This window comes from Bombus vosnesenskii, unplaced genomic scaffold, assembly GCF_011952255.1.
Source record: "Bombus vosnesenskii isolate JDL3184/JDL3185 unplaced genomic scaffold, Bvos_JDL3184-5_v1.1 scf7180000013295, whole genome shotgun sequence".
NCBI lineage: Eukaryota > Metazoa > Arthropoda > Insecta > Hymenoptera > Apidae > Bombus > Bombus vosnesenskii.
In genome coordinates this window covers 209,191-231,235 of record NW_022882946.1, presented here as the reverse complement: position 1 = coordinate 231,235, position 22,045 = coordinate 209,191, and the positions used below count along the sequence as shown (strand labels likewise).

At 44.8% G+C, this 22,045-nt stretch overlaps 2 protein-coding genes across 2 annotated transcripts in view; one reads left to right on the top strand and one right to left on the bottom strand.

The window, feature by feature from the left end:
* The first annotated feature begins 16 nt into the window (after positions 1-16).
* Positions 17-637, top strand: LOC117233296 (cytochrome b-c1 complex subunit 8-like). The gene is made up of 2 exons (XM_033493456.1): positions 17-370; positions 504-637. Exons 1-2 carry the CDS (start codon positions 214-216, stop codon positions 596-598), a joined length of 252 nt encoding a protein of 83 aa, XP_033349347.1. The 5' UTR covers positions 17-213; the 3' UTR covers positions 599-637.
* A 122-nt stretch (positions 638-759) lies between these two features.
* LOC117233297 (dynein heavy chain 1, axonemal-like) overlaps positions 760-22,045 on the bottom strand; it is a 45,127-nt gene continuing 23,841 nt past the window's right edge. The window contains exons 10-45 of the mRNA XM_033493458.1: positions 21,700-21,854; positions 20,715-20,954; positions 20,260-20,338; positions 19,961-20,174; positions 18,888-19,050; positions 18,685-18,803; positions 18,406-18,611; positions 18,094-18,256; positions 17,825-17,985; positions 16,506-16,721; positions 16,011-16,235; positions 15,688-15,850; positions 15,059-15,259; positions 14,388-14,589; positions 13,432-13,534; positions 13,202-13,330; positions 12,460-12,580; positions 10,183-10,313; positions 9,972-10,077; positions 9,523-9,677; positions 8,055-8,445; positions 7,650-7,921; positions 7,253-7,563; positions 6,926-7,151; positions 6,539-6,734; positions 6,226-6,419; positions 5,585-5,739; positions 4,893-5,259; positions 3,677-3,856; positions 3,260-3,511; positions 3,022-3,174; positions 2,438-2,706; positions 1,926-2,152; positions 1,642-1,823; positions 1,348-1,471; positions 760-1,026 (exon numbers count right to left, since the gene is read on the bottom strand). Coding sequence (XP_033349349.1) covers positions 812-1,026; positions 1,348-1,471; positions 1,642-1,823; positions 1,926-2,152; positions 2,438-2,706; positions 3,022-3,174; positions 3,260-3,511; positions 3,677-3,856; positions 4,893-5,259; positions 5,585-5,739; positions 6,226-6,419; positions 6,539-6,734; positions 6,926-7,151; positions 7,253-7,563; positions 7,650-7,921; positions 8,055-8,445; positions 9,523-9,677; positions 9,972-10,077; positions 10,183-10,313; positions 12,460-12,580; positions 13,202-13,330; positions 13,432-13,534; positions 14,388-14,589; positions 15,059-15,259; positions 15,688-15,850; positions 16,011-16,235; positions 16,506-16,721; positions 17,825-17,985; positions 18,094-18,256; positions 18,406-18,611; positions 18,685-18,803; positions 18,888-19,050; positions 19,961-20,174; positions 20,260-20,338; positions 20,715-20,954; positions 21,700-21,854 — 6,966 coding nt within the window. The 3' untranslated portion in view covers positions 760-811. The remainder of the gene's footprint in view (positions 1,027-1,347; positions 1,472-1,641; positions 1,824-1,925; positions 2,153-2,437; positions 2,707-3,021; positions 3,175-3,259; positions 3,512-3,676; positions 3,857-4,892; positions 5,260-5,584; positions 5,740-6,225; positions 6,420-6,538; positions 6,735-6,925; positions 7,152-7,252; positions 7,564-7,649; positions 7,922-8,054; positions 8,446-9,522; positions 9,678-9,971; positions 10,078-10,182; positions 10,314-12,459; positions 12,581-13,201; positions 13,331-13,431; positions 13,535-14,387; positions 14,590-15,058; positions 15,260-15,687; positions 15,851-16,010; positions 16,236-16,505; positions 16,722-17,824; positions 17,986-18,093; positions 18,257-18,405; positions 18,612-18,684; positions 18,804-18,887; positions 19,051-19,960; positions 20,175-20,259; positions 20,339-20,714; positions 20,955-21,699; positions 21,855-22,045) is intronic.

Below are 22,045 nucleotides of genomic sequence, written 5' to 3'. Positions count from 1 at the left end.
ATATTTAAATATCCGCGTGGTTGTTTGCTTTATCTGGTCGTTTATTTGTATAGTTACGTATAAATGCTTGAAACAGCATACATTTATACGTGTTGGAGGCAGCATTAAAAGTCGAAATGCTTTTGTCTTTCGCTTGAAAAATTTTATACCAATCTGTACGTTGGGTCGCGTACACGTTATTTCCGTCGAAAACTCAAAAGATCAATATATAACATGGTTTTAAAATTTGGAGAATTACCGGTACGAATAAGAAAAATTATGTATTATACGTTGTGCGCAACGCATCAAAGATTTTGGGCAAAATCCATTTCTCATGGCTTACCGAATTTCTTGAAACGATCGGTGCACGCTTTAGTGCCGATGGTGCCAGGTAAAATAACGCATTCTCGAAATTGCGCATAAAAGAATAATGAAATTTTCTTAACAATTTTATAATACGATTACGTACATTACTATTTTATTGTTAAGAAATGAAAAACTAATTAGCACTTATTTTGTCGCAGGATTTCTATCGACGGTTGTGATCGTTAAATGGGCTAACGAGGAATATAGAAGATCAAAAAGGAAGGATCGACAATTAAACGAAAGAGATGCATAAAACCGTTCTCGTTAACAATAATAATAATGATGATAATAATAATAATAATAACAACAACAACAACAATAATAATAATAATACCCTTGTTCTGTCGTTTTATCGTAATTTTATACCAAGTATTTTGTTTTGCTCGAACAAAGAATAATACGAATAATATGTAGAGCAATTACACGGAGATTACAAGCGAAACAAAGAACATTAAAATAGATATCGTTAATAATCCAATGCACAAATCAGAGCTACGCCTCTCTTGATCCAATGAGCTTGCGGTTTTTGACTAGGAATTTCCATCGGCAATACAAAATTTGTCGAATGACCGGTAGTGCTCAATGTTCCTGCTCGGTTGATAGTTTTGTACACGGGACAAACGTAGATTCCTTCGGGCTGCTTGTGATCTACTTCCGGCAAAAGTAGAATCGGAAGCATGTCTGCGAAAAGATATTCACGAAATCACTTAGACAGAGAGTTGGTATTATCACAAAGAGAGGGAAAGAAAGGGTTTTTGGTAGAGGTTATAGCATATAATTTAGTAAAAAATGGATGTAGATGATAAAATTCAATTGTAATCATCGATAGCAGTTATAAAATAGCAAATGGTAAACAGGTATATTTTAAATAGGTACATATCGTAGCGCAACAGATAGAGAATATGTATACCGAAAGCACATCGAAATAATTGATCGAATACGCCGAAGCTATGGAAAAGAATATGACGTTTATAACGTTTCTTCGAATATCGTTATACTTACTAGTATATAGTTCCTTGGGTAAAGATTCGTTTAAATAGTTTCCATCCCATCGACATCCTTCAAGAAACAGGCCATAAATAACACAACCATTTGGCGGTCTGTGCTCTGGTATCGATCTTAATACCTACAACGTTAAAAGTAATTCGACGTTTATCCGTTTTTACGTTTCTTTATCGAATCTTTATCCATAGTATATCGTAGTTTGCGTAAAATTCGCATTTCACATTTCGGCGATGTAACAAGATGTAACAAGAATAATATCGTAGGAAATTGATCGTTCGATCGATTCGCTACCTGGAAACTGAAATCAATCGCGTCGATGGATACGACGTATTTGCGTGCGAAATTCTGCAAAGTGCCCGTTAAAAATGCTTGCGGAAAGTAGAAACCGGAAATCCAAAAGGCTGCCGGTATCCCTCTGTTTTCCCAAGATCTTAAAAATTGGATTCGTTCTTTCAAGTCCAGGAACCAAGCACCTGCACCACCGTCGAACTCGATCATTCAAAGAAAGATTGGAAAGTCTGTTCCGACAACGAATCGAACGGTCAAACTTCGATAAGCGACAGTGAAAGCGTTACCGAGAGGTTTTAACGAAGGATAACCCTTATCTTGCCAAACTTGCGGAATTCTGTTAGTGTAGAGGCTGTTGGACACAATTTCCAAGTATTCGGACATGACAACCAATCCTTTTAAAGCTTTCAACAGATCCACCAGTGTTGTTTTTACCACATCCAGTAAACCGTTATAGCGTATAGCTTCTTGAAGCAGTACAGTGTTAAAGGACTCTTCGTACAATACCGGATACCTGAGATATATTTCCGTTATCGTGTATTCGTTGTGGCATAAAACGAAACGAACGAACGAAAGACGAGTATCGAAGGTTTTCGTAGCGTCTTTTGTACGTTCGAAATGTAGGGAATCTCGGTTGTCGAAGTCGTGTTAGGCTCGTAAGGCGGAATAACGATCGCGAGCGTAGAAAATAAAAGGACGAAGAAGGTGACGCAAATCGCGATTCGTGGTCGTTTGCCGCATAGTAGACAGAGAAACAGAGACGCTGTATCCATGTATGCGCGTAAAGAATACGAAATACTTTTGCTGCATAGCGGCCAAATCGAAGGTTCGTGGTATCGTCGACAGCATATCTCGGGCTAATCGATTGGTCACCTCTTCGACACTGGCAGCCGCGGTTCCGACTTGTCGTGGCTGAAGCGCGAGTAACGTGTTCAGGCAGGCGTACGTTTCCGCTTGCGCGAAGCTAATATCCGCGTTTGGATGCATTCCGAACATCGATGGGTCGTCGTTGAGGGGGAAGGTTTTCACGTACTCGATATAATCGTGGAACGTGGCCGTGTCTGGTAGCTGGAACGCGCGAAAAACGTTTCGTTGTTCGCGATTTGTCGTAGAAACGCAAGTGGATCTTAAATTGAATTACGGTTATTCCGGTAAACAACGGATAACGTCTATCGTACTGCTACTATCGCGACACCGTTTCCGATACCGTTCGTACATCTTCTATTCCGGAAATTATCTCGAAGATTTATCTCGTAATATTTCGAAAAATATTACGTTTCTAACGATTTTCATTTTTTTAACCTTTCTCGAGGCTATCGATATCGGACGGATAATTTTCAGTTTCTTGGCGTCGTAAAACCACGCTACGACAACGATACACACTTGAACGTAACGTCCTTCTTCGTCGAATTGGTACGACGACGACAGAATCTCTTGCCTGTAAAAATCTCGTAGAATGGTTAGCACGCATCGACGATCCCAGTCGTCCGTGATTCGGCCGCCATAATTTATGTGACCAGCTGTGTATATCAACACCTGTTTGAACGACGCGAAACCATGAGAAATCAAGCCGTGCAACTATGCACGTGTATCGATATAATACGAGCTTAAGCTTTTATACCTTAAACGGAACGGTATCGTATTCCAAGAGAAACATGTGCAACTGCGATATGCATATCCTTAAATCACCGTCGGTGAACTCGTACGGTATATTGAATCCTAAGGAACCGAACTTTCTTCGTTCCAGTAGCACCGAGTGAAACAGACACAAGGAAAATACCAACCATTTGAAGTGGCCAACTTTCGCATGAGCAGAGTCGATAAACGTTTGCATCTCCGTCACTTGCGTCAAGTACACGCGAAACATGTTTGCCTGAAAGCGAACAACGCTTTTTTCTCTTCCGTCCTCTAAAGAATACTTTCCACGAGTTTGGTAGAATTCTACGTAAAGGATCGAGGAAGATATTCTTCGAAGAGAACGAGAAAAAGGAAGAAGGCAAGCAAGGTTTTCAATTTAAAATACTACCATTTTGTTTACCTTTATTCCCCGGGGTGGTTCGACCGTCATTTTACTGCTGTTCTGAAGAATGCTAACGGGAAAGTCCGGCGAAGGTGCGGAGGTTAGCCATAAGCGAAAATCACGATGGTTTTTCGCCCGTGATAGACGCTCGACCAACGAATCCAACTCCGGCATCCAACTCGGGGCTAAATGACAATTCTGCGAAAACGTATCCTCGATCTTTCGACTATTTCTTTCATCGTGTCGTTAATTGCGTACGCTTCGTTATCCTTTGCTCTTCTGGTTATTATTATTAATTCTCGATGGTAAATTTGTGGGAAAAACTAAGATCACGGCTATTTAACGAATATCCCGCGCCTCTCACTCGAAAAGTATCTCCACGATATTCGGTGGTAATTCAACGAGATGAACAAATAAGAGACAGGGAACTCTTGGTTTCGTCGCGTTAATCGAAACGCGTCTCTCCGTATCTCTAATTTGCTTCCTGCTCTTTTTCGCGTACGTACAGGTATATCCCGAAGATAAACAGGCTATCATTCTCTTCTCTCCACCCCTGTCTGTTATCGTTCTCCAACGGTGTCGTCCTGTTTCTTTGAACAACGATATATCCGTTCTATCGACGATCGCGATATTTCTCGGTCTAACTTTTCGAAACTTAAAAATTTCAACTTTCACCGTGATCGAACACTTTAACAAACGCTCGATCTTAGTTTCTTTCCGCCCAATATTTATCTCGTATTGCGCGTTTCTGTCACACGAATTACGCGATTCCGTTATTTCGAACGTTCGTTTCATCGATTTACGTAACGCGATACACGTAGATAAACTCTGTTAAACGAACGTAAATTACGATAATACGGGCAATTTAATCGCAATTGCACGCTACAACTGCTGGAAATTTATCATTATATCGCTTTAACCGAAACAACGTATTTCCTATCTACGTTATACGCGAATTACGCGTAAAACATTAAAACGAGACATTTTTCGCCGACGTAGTTCGAAACACGATATATAGAATTTTCGAATGTTGGAAGGCGAACGCGATGTAACACGGGAGATGGGGTATTTTGGGACGAAAACTCGTACTTTGCCGAAACCTACGCGTTCGAACAACTCGTTCGCCTACTCTTACCCGTAAAACAAGCTATAAATTTACACAGATTAACAGGCAACTTTCGTTTCTTTGTTTCTGGAAGAAAAAGGAAAAAGAAAAGGAAAAAAAAAGTCATACCTGAAAGAAGCACCAGTAACCTTGCTCCGCCGATAACTTTAACATCGCTTCGGCTCGGGGACCTTGTCCCTGTCCGAGCGAGATAGCGTGCAATTTCGTGCTCATCTTTAACTTGTCCGCGAATTTGTACAGTTCCGCCGCGGGATCTGTGCCGGTGGACAAAACGAAGACAATGGGCGTAGTTGGCGAAGATTCGTGGTAAACGGCAGACAGTTCGGTAGTTCGAGGCTCGACGAATTCGTGGCCTAAATATTTGGCCAAGTACAGTTGCATCGCGTTGGTCACTTTGTCGGGTCGAAGACACTTGAGCAGCAACATCTTCTGAAAGTCGTCCAGCTTGGATCGCCATGGTTCTGGATACGCGGCTCTGCACGGGAAATCGATTAAAGCGATACTTGTCTCGGAAAATTGCTTCGACGTCTCAGGATTTAGAAACGCGCGAAAATCCTAGGAAATTCCTTTCCTATTTTCCCCTTTTCCTTTAAAACGGCTATCAATCGATAGGATCGAAAACGATAGTAATAGGATGGACAAAATTCTCCGATATTTTCTTTGATCGTAAACCGAAATACGTGGAATGTTTTGCATTTCCGTTTTTCGTATGCGTCAGTTTTACGCGTTCGTTCCTATCTCGTGATAAACTGGTAAATCTGAAAACTGTTCCTAAAGACTAAATAGAGAGAGTTACTCACAGATGCGCCTCCTGAGCGTCGAACACCGTTTTGAATCGAGTCACCGACTCTTTGAAGAATTCGACGAATGTCCGAAAGCTTGGCAGATTCTCGAGCGCCTGAATCTCCTTCCAGCAACGCGGTGTAATCCATTCTGGCGCCGGGTTTTCACTTTCCTACGAGATAAAAAATTTTCTAGTATAAAATAGAGTGTGCCGAGTTTATTTCGCACACGTGGTCGCCTGCGACAGTCGGCGAATAGTTACGGTAGTTGTTTTGCATTATAAAATTTTGATTTTACCGGTATCCACGATACACGGATATTCGGATCGAACGGTGATACCGAATCCGAAAATTAGAGAACAAGAAGCAAGAAAATTAGTTTTCGCTACGCTAGTCGAATACGTACGCGTGTACGGGTTTCGGCGTTCGCTGCCACGGATAAAACGTTTACGTTCGATATGGTTATCGGATCGAATAAAAGAAAGGGACGATCGCGTATGAAATAAAATTGAAACGGCCGATCGCGAAGAAGCGAGTCCTTTGGATAAATCGAGCCAAGTGATAATTTTAAGAAGGTCGGGAAACGTTTCGAGGCAGCAACGAATCGCTAGAATGTTCCTAAACGAGGATAAATTTGACGAAAGAATCGCGTTTCTTACTTGCATCGGTTCGGCTCCCGACAAAAGATGCCTCCATTCGATCGCGTCGATCGAATCGTCGTTCATACGAATCCTAGCGCAAACGAGGAACGCGAAGTGAAGCTTGTGTTTTTCAAACAGACTGCGGCACACGTTCGAGAACAGCGACAGCATGAATTTCCCGTTGATATTCGCCACTCGTACTTGGATATCGGCTGAAAATTATTACCATCGTTAGATAGCGTCTGTAGAATCTAGAAGCGACGGTCGAAGCGTCGCGTGCACTTATTCGTCGATCGCCGATTGATCGTATTTATCGAAATTGTTCGCTAACCGCTCTTTTCCGTCGCCAGTATGCTGTTGTTGAAGATGTCGACGAACCATTCGAGCGAGTACTGATACATCGTGTCGATGAACTGCAGATCGGAGAGACAAAAGAAGAGGATACGGGCGCGAACCGCCACTGGTATATACAGCGATCTGGTCGTGTCGATGTCTACCTGGGTGATCTCCGCCTCTTTCATCTTTACCTACGCGCGTTACTCTTATTACCGTTTATCGTTTATCGTTTATCGATCTCCCTCCTCTCCACCCGTTTGCTGGTTTTCTAGCAGTGTGGTAAAAAGGACGGGTGGGAGGAAGGCTTGGCCCGGTGTTACCGGGACTCTTAAAAGGTCGATCGACTCGACGAGTATCGGTAAGGTTTAAGGTCGAGGCGAACCTTGATCTGCTCGCTTTTAACTTTGGACGCCTCCAACGTGAGAATAAGATCCATGTCGTCGACGGCGGAACCCTCGGACACCGACAATCGATACAGAATCCTGTCTTCTATCTGCTGTAGCTCTTTTCTCATTTCGGCGTTCGATTCGATCAGAACGTTTCTCGCTTGCTCGAGGTCCGGTCGTTCCTGGATGGCGACCAACGACAGCATCTGATCCTCCAGACCTCTGTTACAGTCGATATTTCTCCATTTTAATCTCGCCAACGTTCCAACATCGATCGTTTCGACCGCGTGCCATTTCGCTAGAAAGGATTCGCCGCGGCTTACGTGGCGGTGAGCGCAAAGTTGACCAGCAGTATTTTCACGCACACTTCGGGCGTGTAACGCGGGCTCGAGAGTCTGGTGGTGAGGAAGAGCCGGAAATCCGGATTGTAGGGAACGATGTTCTCGCCAACTTTGACGCACCATTGGCCGCCATGCTCGAACAACGATCTCAAGAGAATCGGGTCTAATCCTGCCTCCAGCTCTTGGCCGACGTTCTCCACCAGGCAGGCTCTACCAAATCGCACGCAGGACTCGACCACGCGAAGCAGCTCTTTGTCCTTCATTCTCGCCACCGATATGCCGTTGCCCTTGTACTACTTGCCCGTAAAGCGTAGTTTCTTTAATTTATCGTCCACTATGTTCGATACGACAAATACGATATCGCTCGCTCGTTGCTCACCATCGAACGTATCCATTTGTTCGCTTGCGCTTGGGGGTCGATAAACAGCGGCCAGCGATTCGAGTGCATCGCCAGCACGGCGTTTTCCACGGATAGCGTATCTCTGGGTAATCCCTCGATTTGCCACCTTCTTATCTCCACTTGATCGCCCAAAGTGGATACGGGGTCGCTGCCCGGCGTGTGCGGAACCCCTTCGCCGAGAACCTTTTTCCACGACGATAACAGCGTCTGTCGATACGCGTCCGTAAAAGGTGTCAAATAGGCTATCGCACCTGTAATTGCGATTAAGAACGTCGAAATTTCTCGTTTTCCAGAAAACGGGCAAACCTTCTCTCGACGTGCGAGCAAACGTACAGAAAAAAAAGAGAAATGGAAAAGAGAAAGAAGAAAAAGAAACGTTGATACCGGAAGCTAGGAGGATATCGCCGACGGCGTTTTTCAACGACGTATTTAGTTCGAGCACCGTGGTGGTCCAACGTATCTGTTCCCCGGCGAGACCGTCGATCAACCTGACAGCTCTTCCCATCCTATCTTCGCAAAGCTGCTTTTCCCGCTCCAGTTCCGCTTTCCTCTCCTCCTCTTCTCGCAGAAGCTTTCGCAGTTGCTCCACGCCTTCCTCCACCTCCCTCAGTCTCTGTATCGCCATATTCAGCGTCTTCTCGGTCTCCGCGAGAGCCGCCTCGGCTTTCGCCAATGCCTCCATCTTTGGTATTACTTTCAGATTTACGAAATAGTAGTTGTACATCGCGTGCACCCACAGGCACAGCGAGTGACACGCCTTTGACACGTATTGGATCTGAAACAGCGCGATCTCGTTTTGCTCGCTGTGTAGCAGTTTTTCTCCTATTTCCTCTTTATCTCCCCACCGCTTTACACGATTCTCGCTTTATACCGTATCGCTGTATAAATCGCTACTCGCCTCGTCTCTGACTGTGAAACACGCGAGAAAACTATGTTCTCGCGAACCGAACAATTTCAAACTATAGGCGTCGTGTAACGCGGATGTGGCGATAATTTAGCCTTCGCGCAGTAAAGAGACTGGAATTCAGCGGCTTGGATCTCGGTCGGTAGTTTCTTTACGTCGAGGAAACGTCGAAGCCAACCGATTCCAATCAACGCGCAAATCGACCATCGTATCGAATCTCGAAAATTTCTTTTTTTTGTTTGCTTTTGCTTTTTTCTATTTCCATTTTTCTATTTCCTATTTTCTATTTTCTATTTCACGTAGAAATTTCCATTCGACGGAATATTTTTCGCTTAAATTTAAAAAATCTTTTATGCGCTGAAAGTACGTACGCATACCCGGGCGCGTAACGTTCGCGCGTTAGTGGAAACGTTCGCGTTCGTCGCTAGAACGCTAGAGTTAATTTCAAGCAATTACGGCGCGTACAAACGAACGAAACGCGCGCGAACCACCGGCACCTTATGCTCGTTTGAATCGTACCTTGGATGGTTGAAAATCGGGATTTTCGATGTAGGGCTTTATCTTATTTATTATTTCTTCGGTCAGATTCTCTTTATCGTAGTTCTCCATGGTGTATAAAAAGTGGCCCGGATCCGAGAGCATCAAGCTGCCAGGTGTCCAGTAATCCAGTTTCGTTTCTGCCCCGAATCTTCCATCCACCGGCACCTAACGTTCCAACGAACGCTACAAACTATTTCTCGAATATTCCGGAGCCGGAAATCTTGGGAAATTTGAGAAAAATCGAGAACGCGGCAAAGATAAGAGAGCCAGGAATCCTGTTTTAACTCTCTTCCGCCTCTAGACGTATCTATCGTACCAATAACGTTTATCTCCTTCGTGATGTATATAGTCGAGTTCGCGTCGCGACATTCAACCGAGCGGACTTTTCTCTCGCAAACACCTACGAACCTTGATCGGTTTCACGTTGTTTATGATACAGATGGCTTCGATGACGAGAAGCACGCCGACCGGTGGCCTTTTCATCGCCTTCACCTCGGTGATGTCGTTTCTGTTCAGGGCCTTCAAGCTCTTTTCGGCAGCGATCAACATCGGTCGTGCTTCACCTGTGGCAAACATCGGCGAGTATCGATCGAATCGGTCCGCACGGTGCAGACACGAACGTGTCGCGTTAACGGACAAACACTCCCGACGTTGTGCCATCGCTCGGTACGTTGCACGCGGTTGCGAAACACGCTTTTATCGATTCTACTAGCCCTACTCGTGCACGCGCACGCAACAGTCGTCGAAAAAGTCGTCAAAGTTTTTGCTCTTTCACTTTTTAGAGAAAGCGAACCACGCGAACCAACAAGAAGCATCGACGTGGTCGCGTCTTTCGTTCGCACGATCGAACCACTCACTCAAATCGGCTTCCGCTTCGTCTCTGATCGCCTGATTCTCCAGCTTCATCCTTGCCGCTATCGCCTCTTGCTGTTTCGCCTGTGCTCGCGTCTTCTCTGCCTCCATCTGCAACGGATCATCGAATCTTTCACTCGCATATCCAAAGATAGAACGTTCCTATCGTTCGTTCGTTACCACTCGCTGTTACGTATTCCAAGCTACGATACTAACGGTGTCGACCGTGATCTTCTCGATCATTCTAGCCGTCGCTCTCGCCGCTTCTTCCAACTTTGGTTTCATCTCCGCGAGCAATCGCTGCATATCTTTTACTTCCGTTTCCGCGCTCGCCAGTTTCTCCAGACCTGTGCAAAACGATCAGCCAGCTACTACTCGTAACGAGATTGCTCTGCTCGCAAAGAAACGATTACGAACGTTCGCGTCATCGTCTTTCAAAAATTTCTTTCTTCCATCGTTTTTACGTTATCGAGGCGCAAAAATCGGAGGCGCATCGGCTCTCTCGCCAAATATTCGCACGTCACGACCAACGTATCGTGTCGTTTCGATGCCAGAGCCCGATCGATCGTATTACGCACAGATAGAAATACTAATCAAATTGGCCAACGATTCGGTGAGAAATTCAAACTCGACGGAGAAAAGAAGAAACGTGGACGCGTCGTCGAACGGAAAACCACGCGGAATATGCAAATAAAACTGTCGTTCGTTAATCGCATTGGTTCGACTGTAATTGGCGAGGCAGCGACCAATTATTCGATTTAGCGATCGATTTCGTTTTACCCACGATGCTTCGTTCGCGACAGCTCGAACTAAATAACGTTTATCGCCAACCTGTTCGTCCAACCGTATTCGACGAAGCGAGCTCGGCGATGTAATTTTATCGTTTGCCGTAAACGACGATGATTTGCGAAATAAGTCGCGACATTGAAAGGCGACGGAACGAGCAACGAATATCTCGTCGTCGAATAAAATCCTACTTTGTCGTAAAAATTCCATCAAACTGATCGATCTACGAGAGATTCGCCGTAGTGGCAAATTTTCTTTGAAAAATTACGAAAAAGTAAGTATAACTTAGAGAGAGAGAGAGAGAGAGAAATCGTAAAATGTCGATTTCTGCGATATAACGATGAAATAGAAATAAAAGAGAATACAAGGAGTAGAACGCAAACGGATAGGTTTAAAGTTTCGACGATAACGAAAAGTCTTATTTGAAGATTCGATCGCTGCGTGAAAATATTTGGAAATTACGATGGCGATAAACCGAATGGAACGTTAAAAATTAGAAAAACGATTAATCGAAGCCGATCGTTCGGCGAAAATGGTTTGCTCTTAACAGATGACTTTTAAGGCTTGTTTCGTTGGTTCCGCGACCGATATTTATGGCTCGGCCGTAGTAGAAATCGATAACTCCAAGTTGCCACGTATAACGAGCTTTCGTCAGACGGGTTTCGTTTAATTCATCACCTCCAAAATTACAGCCACGGGTCATTTACCTTTGACCCTTCGCGGAAGCTACGCTTTCATCCTCCTTGGACGTTTGTCGTTCCTTCCGTCCTAATTTTCCTGTTAATAATTAAGGGCAAAGATATTTTCGTAGTACCGTTGGTTTATCGTAGCTCGCTAACCAGCTTCCTCAAACGCGCTTCCATCATCCGGCTAAACGCGCCGGATCAGGGGTTCGAGATCGTAATTTTCAATCGAGAGTCTAGAACTTTGACCGGTCTTTTCACGAATTAAGAGAGGAAAGCCCTCTTCGAAAAGCCCTCGGACGGTTAACGCTGTCGACAAAGTGTATCGTCGGTTTGAAGCGCGAACGTTGGCGTAGCTACGATTTCAAGCGAGAAATCGTAAAAGAGAAAACGTCTTCTTTCGTATCGTTCGATGTAATTTCCAGCCGAGGAGCGTTCGTTTAAAGTTTAAAAGACAAACAGCTTGGGCGTTTGATTTAAACGGGTAAGCAGAGGCGTCGCATCGAGAAAGCGATCCGCACTTTGAAAACCCTTCTGCGCGTTAGAAATTCTGCCAACGTCTGTTCGTACCAGGTAACGTAAAAAGCGATTCCAAGTAGGTAAGTTAAAGTGGAAGATTCTTGAAATTTCGGTGTCGCGTTCGCTTTTTTCGCAGCAAATCGATCACCGTATTATCGCGTAAGGAAGGTAGTTTTAGCGGTTCTCGCGCGAATAATCCTCTACAAAAGGTACAAGGTGATCGGCAAAGTTAAGTGGCTTTCGATCGTACATATACCTACGCCTACGTATACTACTACCTATAGCAGACGATGTAACGTCGATACTTTTATATCGATAACTCGATACGATTCGTCAGCCTCGCTCTACTATTTACTATTACTAGGTAATTGGTCCATTGACCTTTTAGTAAATAGTAAGAGTAAAAATGATCGTCGTTGAAAAAAGGAAAGAAGGAAAAAGAGAAAAAGAGATTCCAAGAGACGAGTCGGAGAACGAAAAAAGGTTGTAAATTTTTGATACGAACCAGTAGCGAGACGATCCGCCGCCGTTTGTATCTCCGTTTTCTTCTTAGCGAGGAGATCACCGTAGCCGGATAATAGTTCCAGATAAGACGTGGGCGTAACGTAATTATACCGGTTCAGTTCCTGCGCGATACGATATTTTTCTTTTCAGTTGTCGGATAATACGAGCGAAAGAAGCACGGTTCGTAGGCTTTTCGCTACGTTATTCCGTCAACGATTAATAATCGGGTCGGTCTCGTCGACTCGGTCGCGCTGTGTTTCCCAATTTTACGAAATAACAACATGTCCCTGATACGCCTAGTTTCGTTCCAGAGATTTACGAATCGAACGTTTGAACGAAATTTTCCTTGCCCCGTCGAACCCCCGTTATATTACTCGATTCGTTTTTGCTCGTTGCGGCTTTTACATCTTTTACGTTTCGTATACGAAACGCAAGTCGCTGCTTTCAACACGCAACGCGCGCAACACGTGCAAAGAAACGTTTGTTTCTCGAAAGGGACGAAAGAGGATTCTGTTTGGCGAGATTTCGACACCGCGCGATCATTGAATATAAAAGGCTATAAGAGGCGCGTTTCGCCGATATTCTCTTCTTCGAAGTAACTTTCGATTCGGCCGTGCGTCAAACTCGTATTTCCGCGTCGCGTAAATTAACGTCGGAACTTTGGGGTTAGCAGCGTGTAACGCAAACGGTATAACGACGAAGAATTTTCCAGTTTTCCCCTCTGTTCGATTTTTCCTACTTACCTTGAGAAACAGATCGCTCGCATCGATCACGCTCGAATGCATATACTGGCACATTCTTACGATCGACTTCAACGCGTCTTCGGTAATAGATTCGTCTTGTATCTCGGAGAGGAAGCGCATAGCGACGCTCTGAAACACGAACGCCAACAAGTACAAATCGTCGACCGAAGCGAAAGAAAAAAGATCGAAAAGTCTCGTCGTCGGAAATAATGATCGCAGCGCATACGAACCTGAAGCGCGGCTTCCGGCCACGGGCAAAACCAATCGATCGTACAGCAGTTCACCAAAGCTGGAAACTGCCTGATACGCGCGCGAAACGTCTCGCCGATCGGGCTGAAAGTTCAAAAGGCCGTTGAAATTTGTATTCTTCGATCGACGAACGGGGGAATATACCAAAGTCGGTGGGAAAAGAAATTCGCAAACGAATTTACCGTGCAACGACGCACACAGGGTTCTAAGCGAGTCTTTGCAAACCGAAATAAAGCGAAAGTGGAAATTTACACGATCTAGGCGACAGGAACGGAAGAATAAAAATATTCCGATGGAATTGGTAAAACGGTGTCAGGGAAATAGCGGCGTAAACGCGATTTAAGAGGCGAATTCTCGTGACAGCGACGAACGAGAGAAAAAAGGTGAGCGGAAGATGTACGTCACCACGGATGAGGTCGTTTGTCAATTTCGAGGAAACGATCGATGGACGAAGCGTTTCGTTTCGCGTTACGAATCGTCCTTTCTCTGGCTTGATTTACGCGTCCGATCTCAAGGCCACGATAAATCAGCGAAACTCGCGTATAAACGCGGAAACGCGAAATTCTACCTCCGAATATCGAACTCGTTTTATTTGCCGTTCGTATCGACGACGAGATCTACCCGGCCGTCTCTCGTCCGTCCTCTTTCTCTCTACATACACGGCGACGGCCACGTATTTTATTTGCAAACTAAAATCGTAGAAAATTCTATAGAGTCGTTCGAAAATCGATCGCTAATCGATCGGAAAGTTTCTATTCCGTTTCGTGTAAAATGAATTTCCGATTTTCCGCCGATCAATCTCTTATGCGTGTACGCGCGTACTACCTGATCGGTTCCATCCGCTATACGATCCTACGATACGTTCGATCTTCATCAAATTCATCGAAACGATCAATTTCGTTAGAAAGAAGAAAGAAGAGGAAAAGGAAAACTATACCTCATAGTAACGACCACGTGTAGGTTGTTACGCACTGTCTTCACGTAGAAGGAAAACAGGTTGCTTCTATTGATCTGTAGGCCAGCTTCCTGCACGTGGCCACGCATCGAATGAAAGATCTTTTCCATTTCATCCGCCTTGTAGATATTTGGTACGTCACCGTTGTTTAGCACGCTGTTCAAATCCTCTAGCATCGAATCGTCTTTTATCTGAACGACACGGCGAACAAATCATTTCTCCTTTCTTTATCCTTATCGAATCGCTGTCGATACCGTCTTAACCTAACTTAACCTATCTTAAAAACTAAACTCGAAGAAAAATTTCGCCTGCCAATCACGACTTTCACACGGTCGAAACAGCAAGAGGCAAACGATTACCGCATTAACGATACGTTGTCGAGCTTTTACCTTCTTTTCAAACACGCGTACTATTTATCGAACGGATAACGATCGATCGCGAGGGAAGTCCGTCGATTCGAACGGATAACAAACAGAAGACGAGAACGAAGAACAAACAGAGCTTTTGCTCTTCGAGTTCGATCGCATCGATGATACGAAGGATGCGCGTATTACGTCGTATCGTATGAATTTCAATTATATTTTCGATATTTTCGACAAAGCAAAATTCTCGTAGCGATAGATCGAATAAAATAGATATTTTATAGATACGGCCAACGATCGATAACGAGATATCGTAATCTACCTGTGTGTCGGAAAATAAAAAGACGATACATTGGTTCTGTACACCGGCCTTCATCATTGAATTTTTAATATCGTCGCGCCAATCGCTCGTCGTGTAAGCGCTGCTCAGCTCTATTTGAAAACAAGCGTAATCTTGCATGTTCGAGGCTAGTCTCGTTAAGCTCTGTCGTCCTAAATAAGGATAACGATGCTACGTTCGGAAAGATGGCGGTGATACGAAGAAGCGTTCCTCGTCGATCGAGAATTTACCAAAATTAAGCTATCAAAAAAAAAAAAAAAAAAAAAAAAAGAAAAAAAAAACAACCTAAGAACTCTGATAAAAAGCTGGATTACGCGTAAAAAGCTTTCTCGAGCCAACAAAGTTTCTCGATATTTTATCGATCGTTCTAAGAGTTTTCTCTTCGACAGCTGTCGTTTGACACCTTTAACAACCGTACGCTCGGCTGTCGTTACCACGATTTCTAGTTGCACGATTTCTAACGCAATGTGCGTGCGTTGGTTGGCGCACAGAAACGAAAGAAATAAAAACGTAGAAAAATTTGACGAGCAACGCTAGGAAACTTCGCGAACGATCGTGCGAAACATTTTCTCTACGTCACCCGATCCTCCCATTCCCAAAAGCAGAGCGTTTCCTCGAGGCTGTCGTAGGATTCGATTGATCCTGCAGATATGATCCATAGCGTCTTGGAACAGTACCAGTTTCATGGGTGTCGTTGTCGAAGCATTGTAATCTTCCAAGAATTCCTCCAATACGTGTTCCATCTACGAGCAATATCGGTTACTCTTTACGCGTTACAGTGCATAGAGTGGCAAATAGATTCGTTATCTAAATATTTTGCGTTATCCAAATCGTATTCGAACGAGAAGAAGAAACCGTTGGTTGCGACGGACGCGTATCGCTCTAATACGAATAAACACTTGCCTTCTTCCGATCGGTTATTTCATCGTACTGTTTGCTGGTCCCAACAAAGTCACCGAAAAATAACGTTACGTCGCCGACGATTTCACTGGGATCGCACCGAAACTCTCTGCTCATCGTATTTCGCAAGAGGTCGTCGAACCATTTTCGGTCTTGGTCGTCCACCAAACGATCGCTGAACACTCGTACGTTCTCGTGGTACCAGAGTAACAATAATTTTTCACGACGCTGGATGAAATCGTTTGTTTCACTCGATCGTTGTTAACCTGTATCGGCTTTTATCGGGATTATCGCATCGACGAGCATATTATTAACGCCGTTACGTCGCGTAGACACGTTTCGTACGGTTACGGTTATCCCTGTCGCTAACGTTCGTATCATTGGTACAAAGAAACACGCACGATACAACTGCGTATTTTCTGCGTTGCAATAATCCGTTAAATTTATAAACGACGTGAAAGCAATAGAAGGAAAGATACTCGTACGGGCTTTACCAACCTCTATTTTTGCCGGATTCATCATGAGCATTCCTTGGAACACTTTGCCGAGATCGCGAACGTTATAGGTATAATGAGACTTGTGAGGCGTCGGCAGCAACTGCTTGCATATAACGGTATATAAATCCAACGTCGAGTTCACAAAAGCGTCCAACATGTGCGCAAAGTGCGGCGTCACGGACAGCCAGGCATTCAGGATCGTTCCAAAGATGTGTCTCTAGCGTAAAAACGATCGGACGATTTTCGTATTTTTTCGTTAATTCGCGCTTTAAAATTCGTCGCTCGAACCAAGATCGTGACTCGGCTGAAAAACTTTCGCGCGTTTCTTCGTCAGAGATTACGAGACAGGTGGTTGGCTAAAATGCCAACTATTCGCGGCGACACGAACGTTCGTCCTTCTTCGATACGTCCAACGAATGGATCTCTGGAACGGCAAATAAGGAGCGAACGCGTAGAATTTGAAAGAATCGTCAAACAGGATACGCGACTCCTACGTATATGGTCGTACTTGGACGTTAATTCGCTCACTCGTCGTTTCTCGTTACTTTTCTCTTGCACCAGCTACGCTTTCGAAAACGCAGCACGGAGATTTTCCACGTTTTTATGGAGAACAGTTGCATACCTGACACGTATAAGTACACTCCCCGAATAGAAGGTAACGCGTGCCCGTATCGACCTTGCCCGATCCGACCAATTTAAAACGTACACCAGGGGAAGAAACAGATTGGAACGGGGGCTGATGGTTATGGCCACTCGTTACTAGCGAAATCGGTGATCAAGATAAATTATGGCAGGCAGTGGCACGACTTACGACGACTAATTGCAGCGAGCACGAGGGAGAGGACAAATAGAGGCAGGCACCGGCGATACTTTGTCTCTTTCACGAGCCACGATTATTCCTTGTGGGCGTGGATCGACGACTCGATGGAATAAAACCGGATAAACGTCGAGGAAAATGAACGCGACTCGGCTGTGGTGGAACTTACCCATGGAAGTCAGCCATCGGCGTTTAAGGGGTTTCACGCACCTAGCACTTGGGGTGGCTGTATCGAAAAATCGATTTTACGGTCGCTTTTGTTCCAACATACGGTCGGAACGGTCGAACTACGCCAGGAAAATTCCTATTTCCGATAGAATCTTCGTTCGTCCGATTAATCGAGATCCCGTTAATCGAGAGCGTAACACGTCGAGACGTTAAAACTTTCAACGCCAGACGTTAATCGTTCTCCGTTTGGTCTGGTTTCTTAATTACTTCCGGCTGTCTATGCGACGCGGTCACTGTAATCGTTAACCGGCTGAAAAGCGTCGTTTAAGTATTACCTTAGCGTCGTCTTCCATTTCCGGGAATGCAATGAAATGAAAGTGTCGCAACAGTCTGTCGGTTATTGGATTTCTACCGCCACCGGGCGGTCCCATCGCACCGACGAAATTGACATCCTCTATCCGGCTGAACGAACCGATCTCCTTCCGGTCGTACCATCCTGAAATATTTTCATTCCCGCGGCTCGATTCGCGTAACAATCGCCGAACGCGCTAAATGTCTGGCTCGGTTCGCCGAAACACAGTAAATTACGTTTCAAACGAATTACCTCGAAAGTCCATGAATTGTCGCAGCAATTCGATAGGAGGCTGAGCACCGTACGTGTCAAGAGCGGGCATGTTCAAATCGTCGATGAAGAAGATTTGCTGTCGAAGCAACGGTGGCCCGTACACGTCTTTACGCCTTTTCGTCAATTTTTCGTCGATCAAATCCTTTTTATCGCAACCGCGAAATAGTTTCTTTAGTTGGACATTTTGAATTTCGGATAAAAGAACCCGGCCATTTCCCGATTTAACGTTAAATTTTCGTACCGCATATTCTTTACGTTGTTTCGCGTCGGAAAGTACGATCTATCCCATACCTGAGTCTGATTCGCGCTAGTTCTGGCAGAGAAGGTGATAAAGTCGCAAATAAACTTTTTCGGCATGTTCCTCGAAAGTTTCGCCGTTACGGTCAGAGTCTTTCCACTTCCGGTTGGCCCGACACACAGAGGGTTCGAGTTGTTGATCAACAGATAGCCGATCAGTGTCGCGCTTCTTACGCTGTCCATCGTCGGTATTTCCATGTCTATTGTCGCGATCGTAACGAAATGATTACACGCGGACCAAGTATCTTTATTTTACCACGTTTCGCTGTTTACCGGCAAACTTCATCTCTGGCGTGATGCTGATCGTAGCCACGTCGTCCAACCATTTGTACCATCTCGGTGCGACTGGTTCTTGGCCGTCGATCGGATCGGTAAAGCCCCCGTCGTGCAATCTACGGCGAACAATCGTCATTGAAACGGAAAAAACGAGGCAAAGGGAAGAGAGAGAGAACGATCGGTTCGATAAAGATGTACACCTGTAATCGAACACCAGACCATCGTCGGGAAACGGCAAAGGATGACGATTGTCCTTTTGCACTTTTCTCGTCCACTCGTTGAATATCAGACGACCGTTATAGTCGCTGGTAGCACCGAGACTCCAGACTGCAGCGAAAGCTGCCCAAGGTGACAGCAGACCGGCTGCAACGATACTATCGTCGTCTCCAAAGTGGCGACTGACTTTCGCCCGATAAACCCGACAAACCCGACAAGCCCGACAAACCCGACAAACCTGATAAACGCGATTAGTCGTTGCAAGATCGATCTACTTTCGTCGTTACATGTTCGTCGTCCTGGCGGTAATTATGCTCCCTCGTAATTTATCTTTTTTAGCCACGAGGGGTTCCAAGGTTACCGATTTCGTAACGCTCGTACGCTTAATCCTACGCCAACCAACTTTCCTATCGTTCGCTACAGAGATTTATCAAGCTTATCGCGCGCTTTCTCACGGAATATCTAATAGGTCGCGCAGAGATTCCAGAAATGAAAATATCTCGTCCCGCTACATTCCACAAAATCGAACGAAATCGGACACGTAACGTAACGCTCGTTTAAAATATAGTCGCTCGGTGAAAATTTCGACGATGTTAACCGATATTGCCGATTTCAGCCAAGGTTTCGTACGTACGGTAGGTGGAGGCGTATCTTTGCTTTCCTTTGGTCGAAACAACAACGCGATAAAATCCCTGCGATAAAGAGAGCAACATAGGATAAAAAAGTTTTCACGTTAAATGCGTTTTCGCCGCGTTTCCGTTATTTATGCCACGCTAACTCTGGTTTCTCGTTACATTAGTAACGGTCGTAGGTAGCATCGTGTAGCTTGTAGGCGGTAGACGCAACGTACGTAGAATGTGTTATGTGACAGATAGTGGTAGAGTCTACGAATGGTACGTCATAGATAGCGGCAAACTAGTAACTATTCCACGGTTCTACGCTGTTCTAGAATCGCGATGTCCACAATTTTCCCTTTTAACGCTAAATTAAACGCTAGAAATAAACAAAGTTAGAAAAAAGACAAAAACGGTTAAAAGTATTTCAGGGGAATTCTTACGGATAAGTTGTTGGAAACTGGCACTCGGCGGAGGTTTCCCGTCTCGACCAGCCATCGGACCAATCCGAAAGTTCATCAAGTTTATGTAGGACTGTACCATCCCGGAATCGACGGTGTTTACGATTTCTCGTAGATCGTTGCGTAGAACTTTCAGCCCGGGAAATAAAAACTGCCTGGTTAATTCGGCGATTTCGTCCACGTATTCCGACATATTCTGTAATCATGCGGTTACGTGCTAGCTACAACGCGTGTAAGTTTCGATCAGTCGTTCGAATGTTGCTTATCCGTAGACCGCTTACTTTCGGCAATCGTCTTAACCAGCAATTAACCAGGGGATCGAGACCTAAACCTTCCGGTTCCATATACACCATGCCGCATCTGACCATCAGGGTAAAGATTAAAATCCTCGAATTATCATCGCCACGCGACTAACCAGCTAGCGCTTTTTAACCATTTTTTAACCATTTTTTTACGCTTTTTAATATAAACGAATAAATATATAGGATGAGAATAAATGTAAATCCAAATACGAACGTAAACACGCTGTTTCTTTCTTTCGTTGGTTCGCGTTGAGCGACGCTCGATCGAGGCTCGTCCACGTTCCGATTATATCGTACGTACTCGTGCGTTCGTATATCGGCCTATCGTCGTTTATCGCGTTAACGATCGAAAAGAGTCGTTAATCAAAGTTACGATTTACATCGGTTATTCGGTTCTATCAACGATCCATCGATGAATTATTTTGCGAATTAACCTTGAAACCGTAGCCGGCGAAGCGACCCTCAGGTCGGCTACTTCGAACATCATCGTCATCGTGGGCAGGATCTTCATTATTTCACCGGACGTTAGACAAAGTTTCTTATTGTCGTCTAACACGGTGTTCATGTTCTCGATCCACAGCGCATCGACAGGTCCGTCGAAAACGTACCAACGTTTGTTCGAGTCGTCCGCGGCTATTCCAGCTCTGAGCAACGTCGAGAAAATTCCATCGGTCCTAAGAAAATGCATTTCCTTTTAGTTCTCTCGACTATAAGCGCCACTTTCCAACGGTAACGACTTCTATGGCGGCGGCATGCCGAAAATTCGAACGTAAAACATGACACGCACGGAAAGAAGTTTGTTCGCACTGCGACGCAATTTCCACGGAAGAGAATTTTTCTTCCAATATTTTCGCCTGTTTGTTCAAGCTCGAACAGACGAGCTCGCGGTAAACGGCAATCTCCGTTGTTTGTTTAAAATAGAAAAAATCGCGTTGCGCGATCCGCGTACTCGCCGAATATATGTCCGATACGTTCTCTGAAATGGCGTTTTCATGCAACAAAAATACGCGGTAGCGCGAAACCGATTCTTTCGATGAATTTCGCATTTTTACGAAATTGCCCCTAAACTAGTTGCACGATCAGTCGCACGACGAGAAATAGCTTTCGCATTGGCATTCGAAAAACACGACCGACTGTAAAAAGGTTCCTCTATACTTAAGTAAAAGTAAAGTTTGTCGTATAAGCAAACGCTTGGTATAACACAGCGTCGAAATAATCGATAATACGAAAAGGCTAATAATATTTATAGAGGATATAGGCGTACCGCGTTTAAATTCCGGATGCCCGGCATCTTTCCGATTACACAGCTACCGATATTCGCAAACCCTTGTTCGATATTCCGCCTTGCTAAGAGCGATATTTCTTTCGCACGCATGTACGCGCGATACGTTATCCCGGTTTCACTCGTCATTCACTCACCATTCGCGCGTGTTGAGATCGTATTCGCCGTACAGCTGACCCATCGTAATTGATTTTGGATTTAACACATGCGTGATCACAGTCGCGAATGGTTTGCCGCTTGGCTGTAGCTGTCCCTTCAGTTTCGTGCACGCTTCCTTCAGAACCTCGTAGCACTGCGACAAACGCGAAAAGCACGTTAGCGTCGAAGCGTTAAAAGAAAATCTATCGATCAATTTCGTCGTTTCGTCATATCGCGTTACTTTCTCGCGTTACTTTCTCGCGTTATTCGGAGCAGCGCGGCTGGTCGAGGAAGGAAGATATCTCGTTTAATTGGACGCAAGCGACTGCAACAAGGCGTAACGAA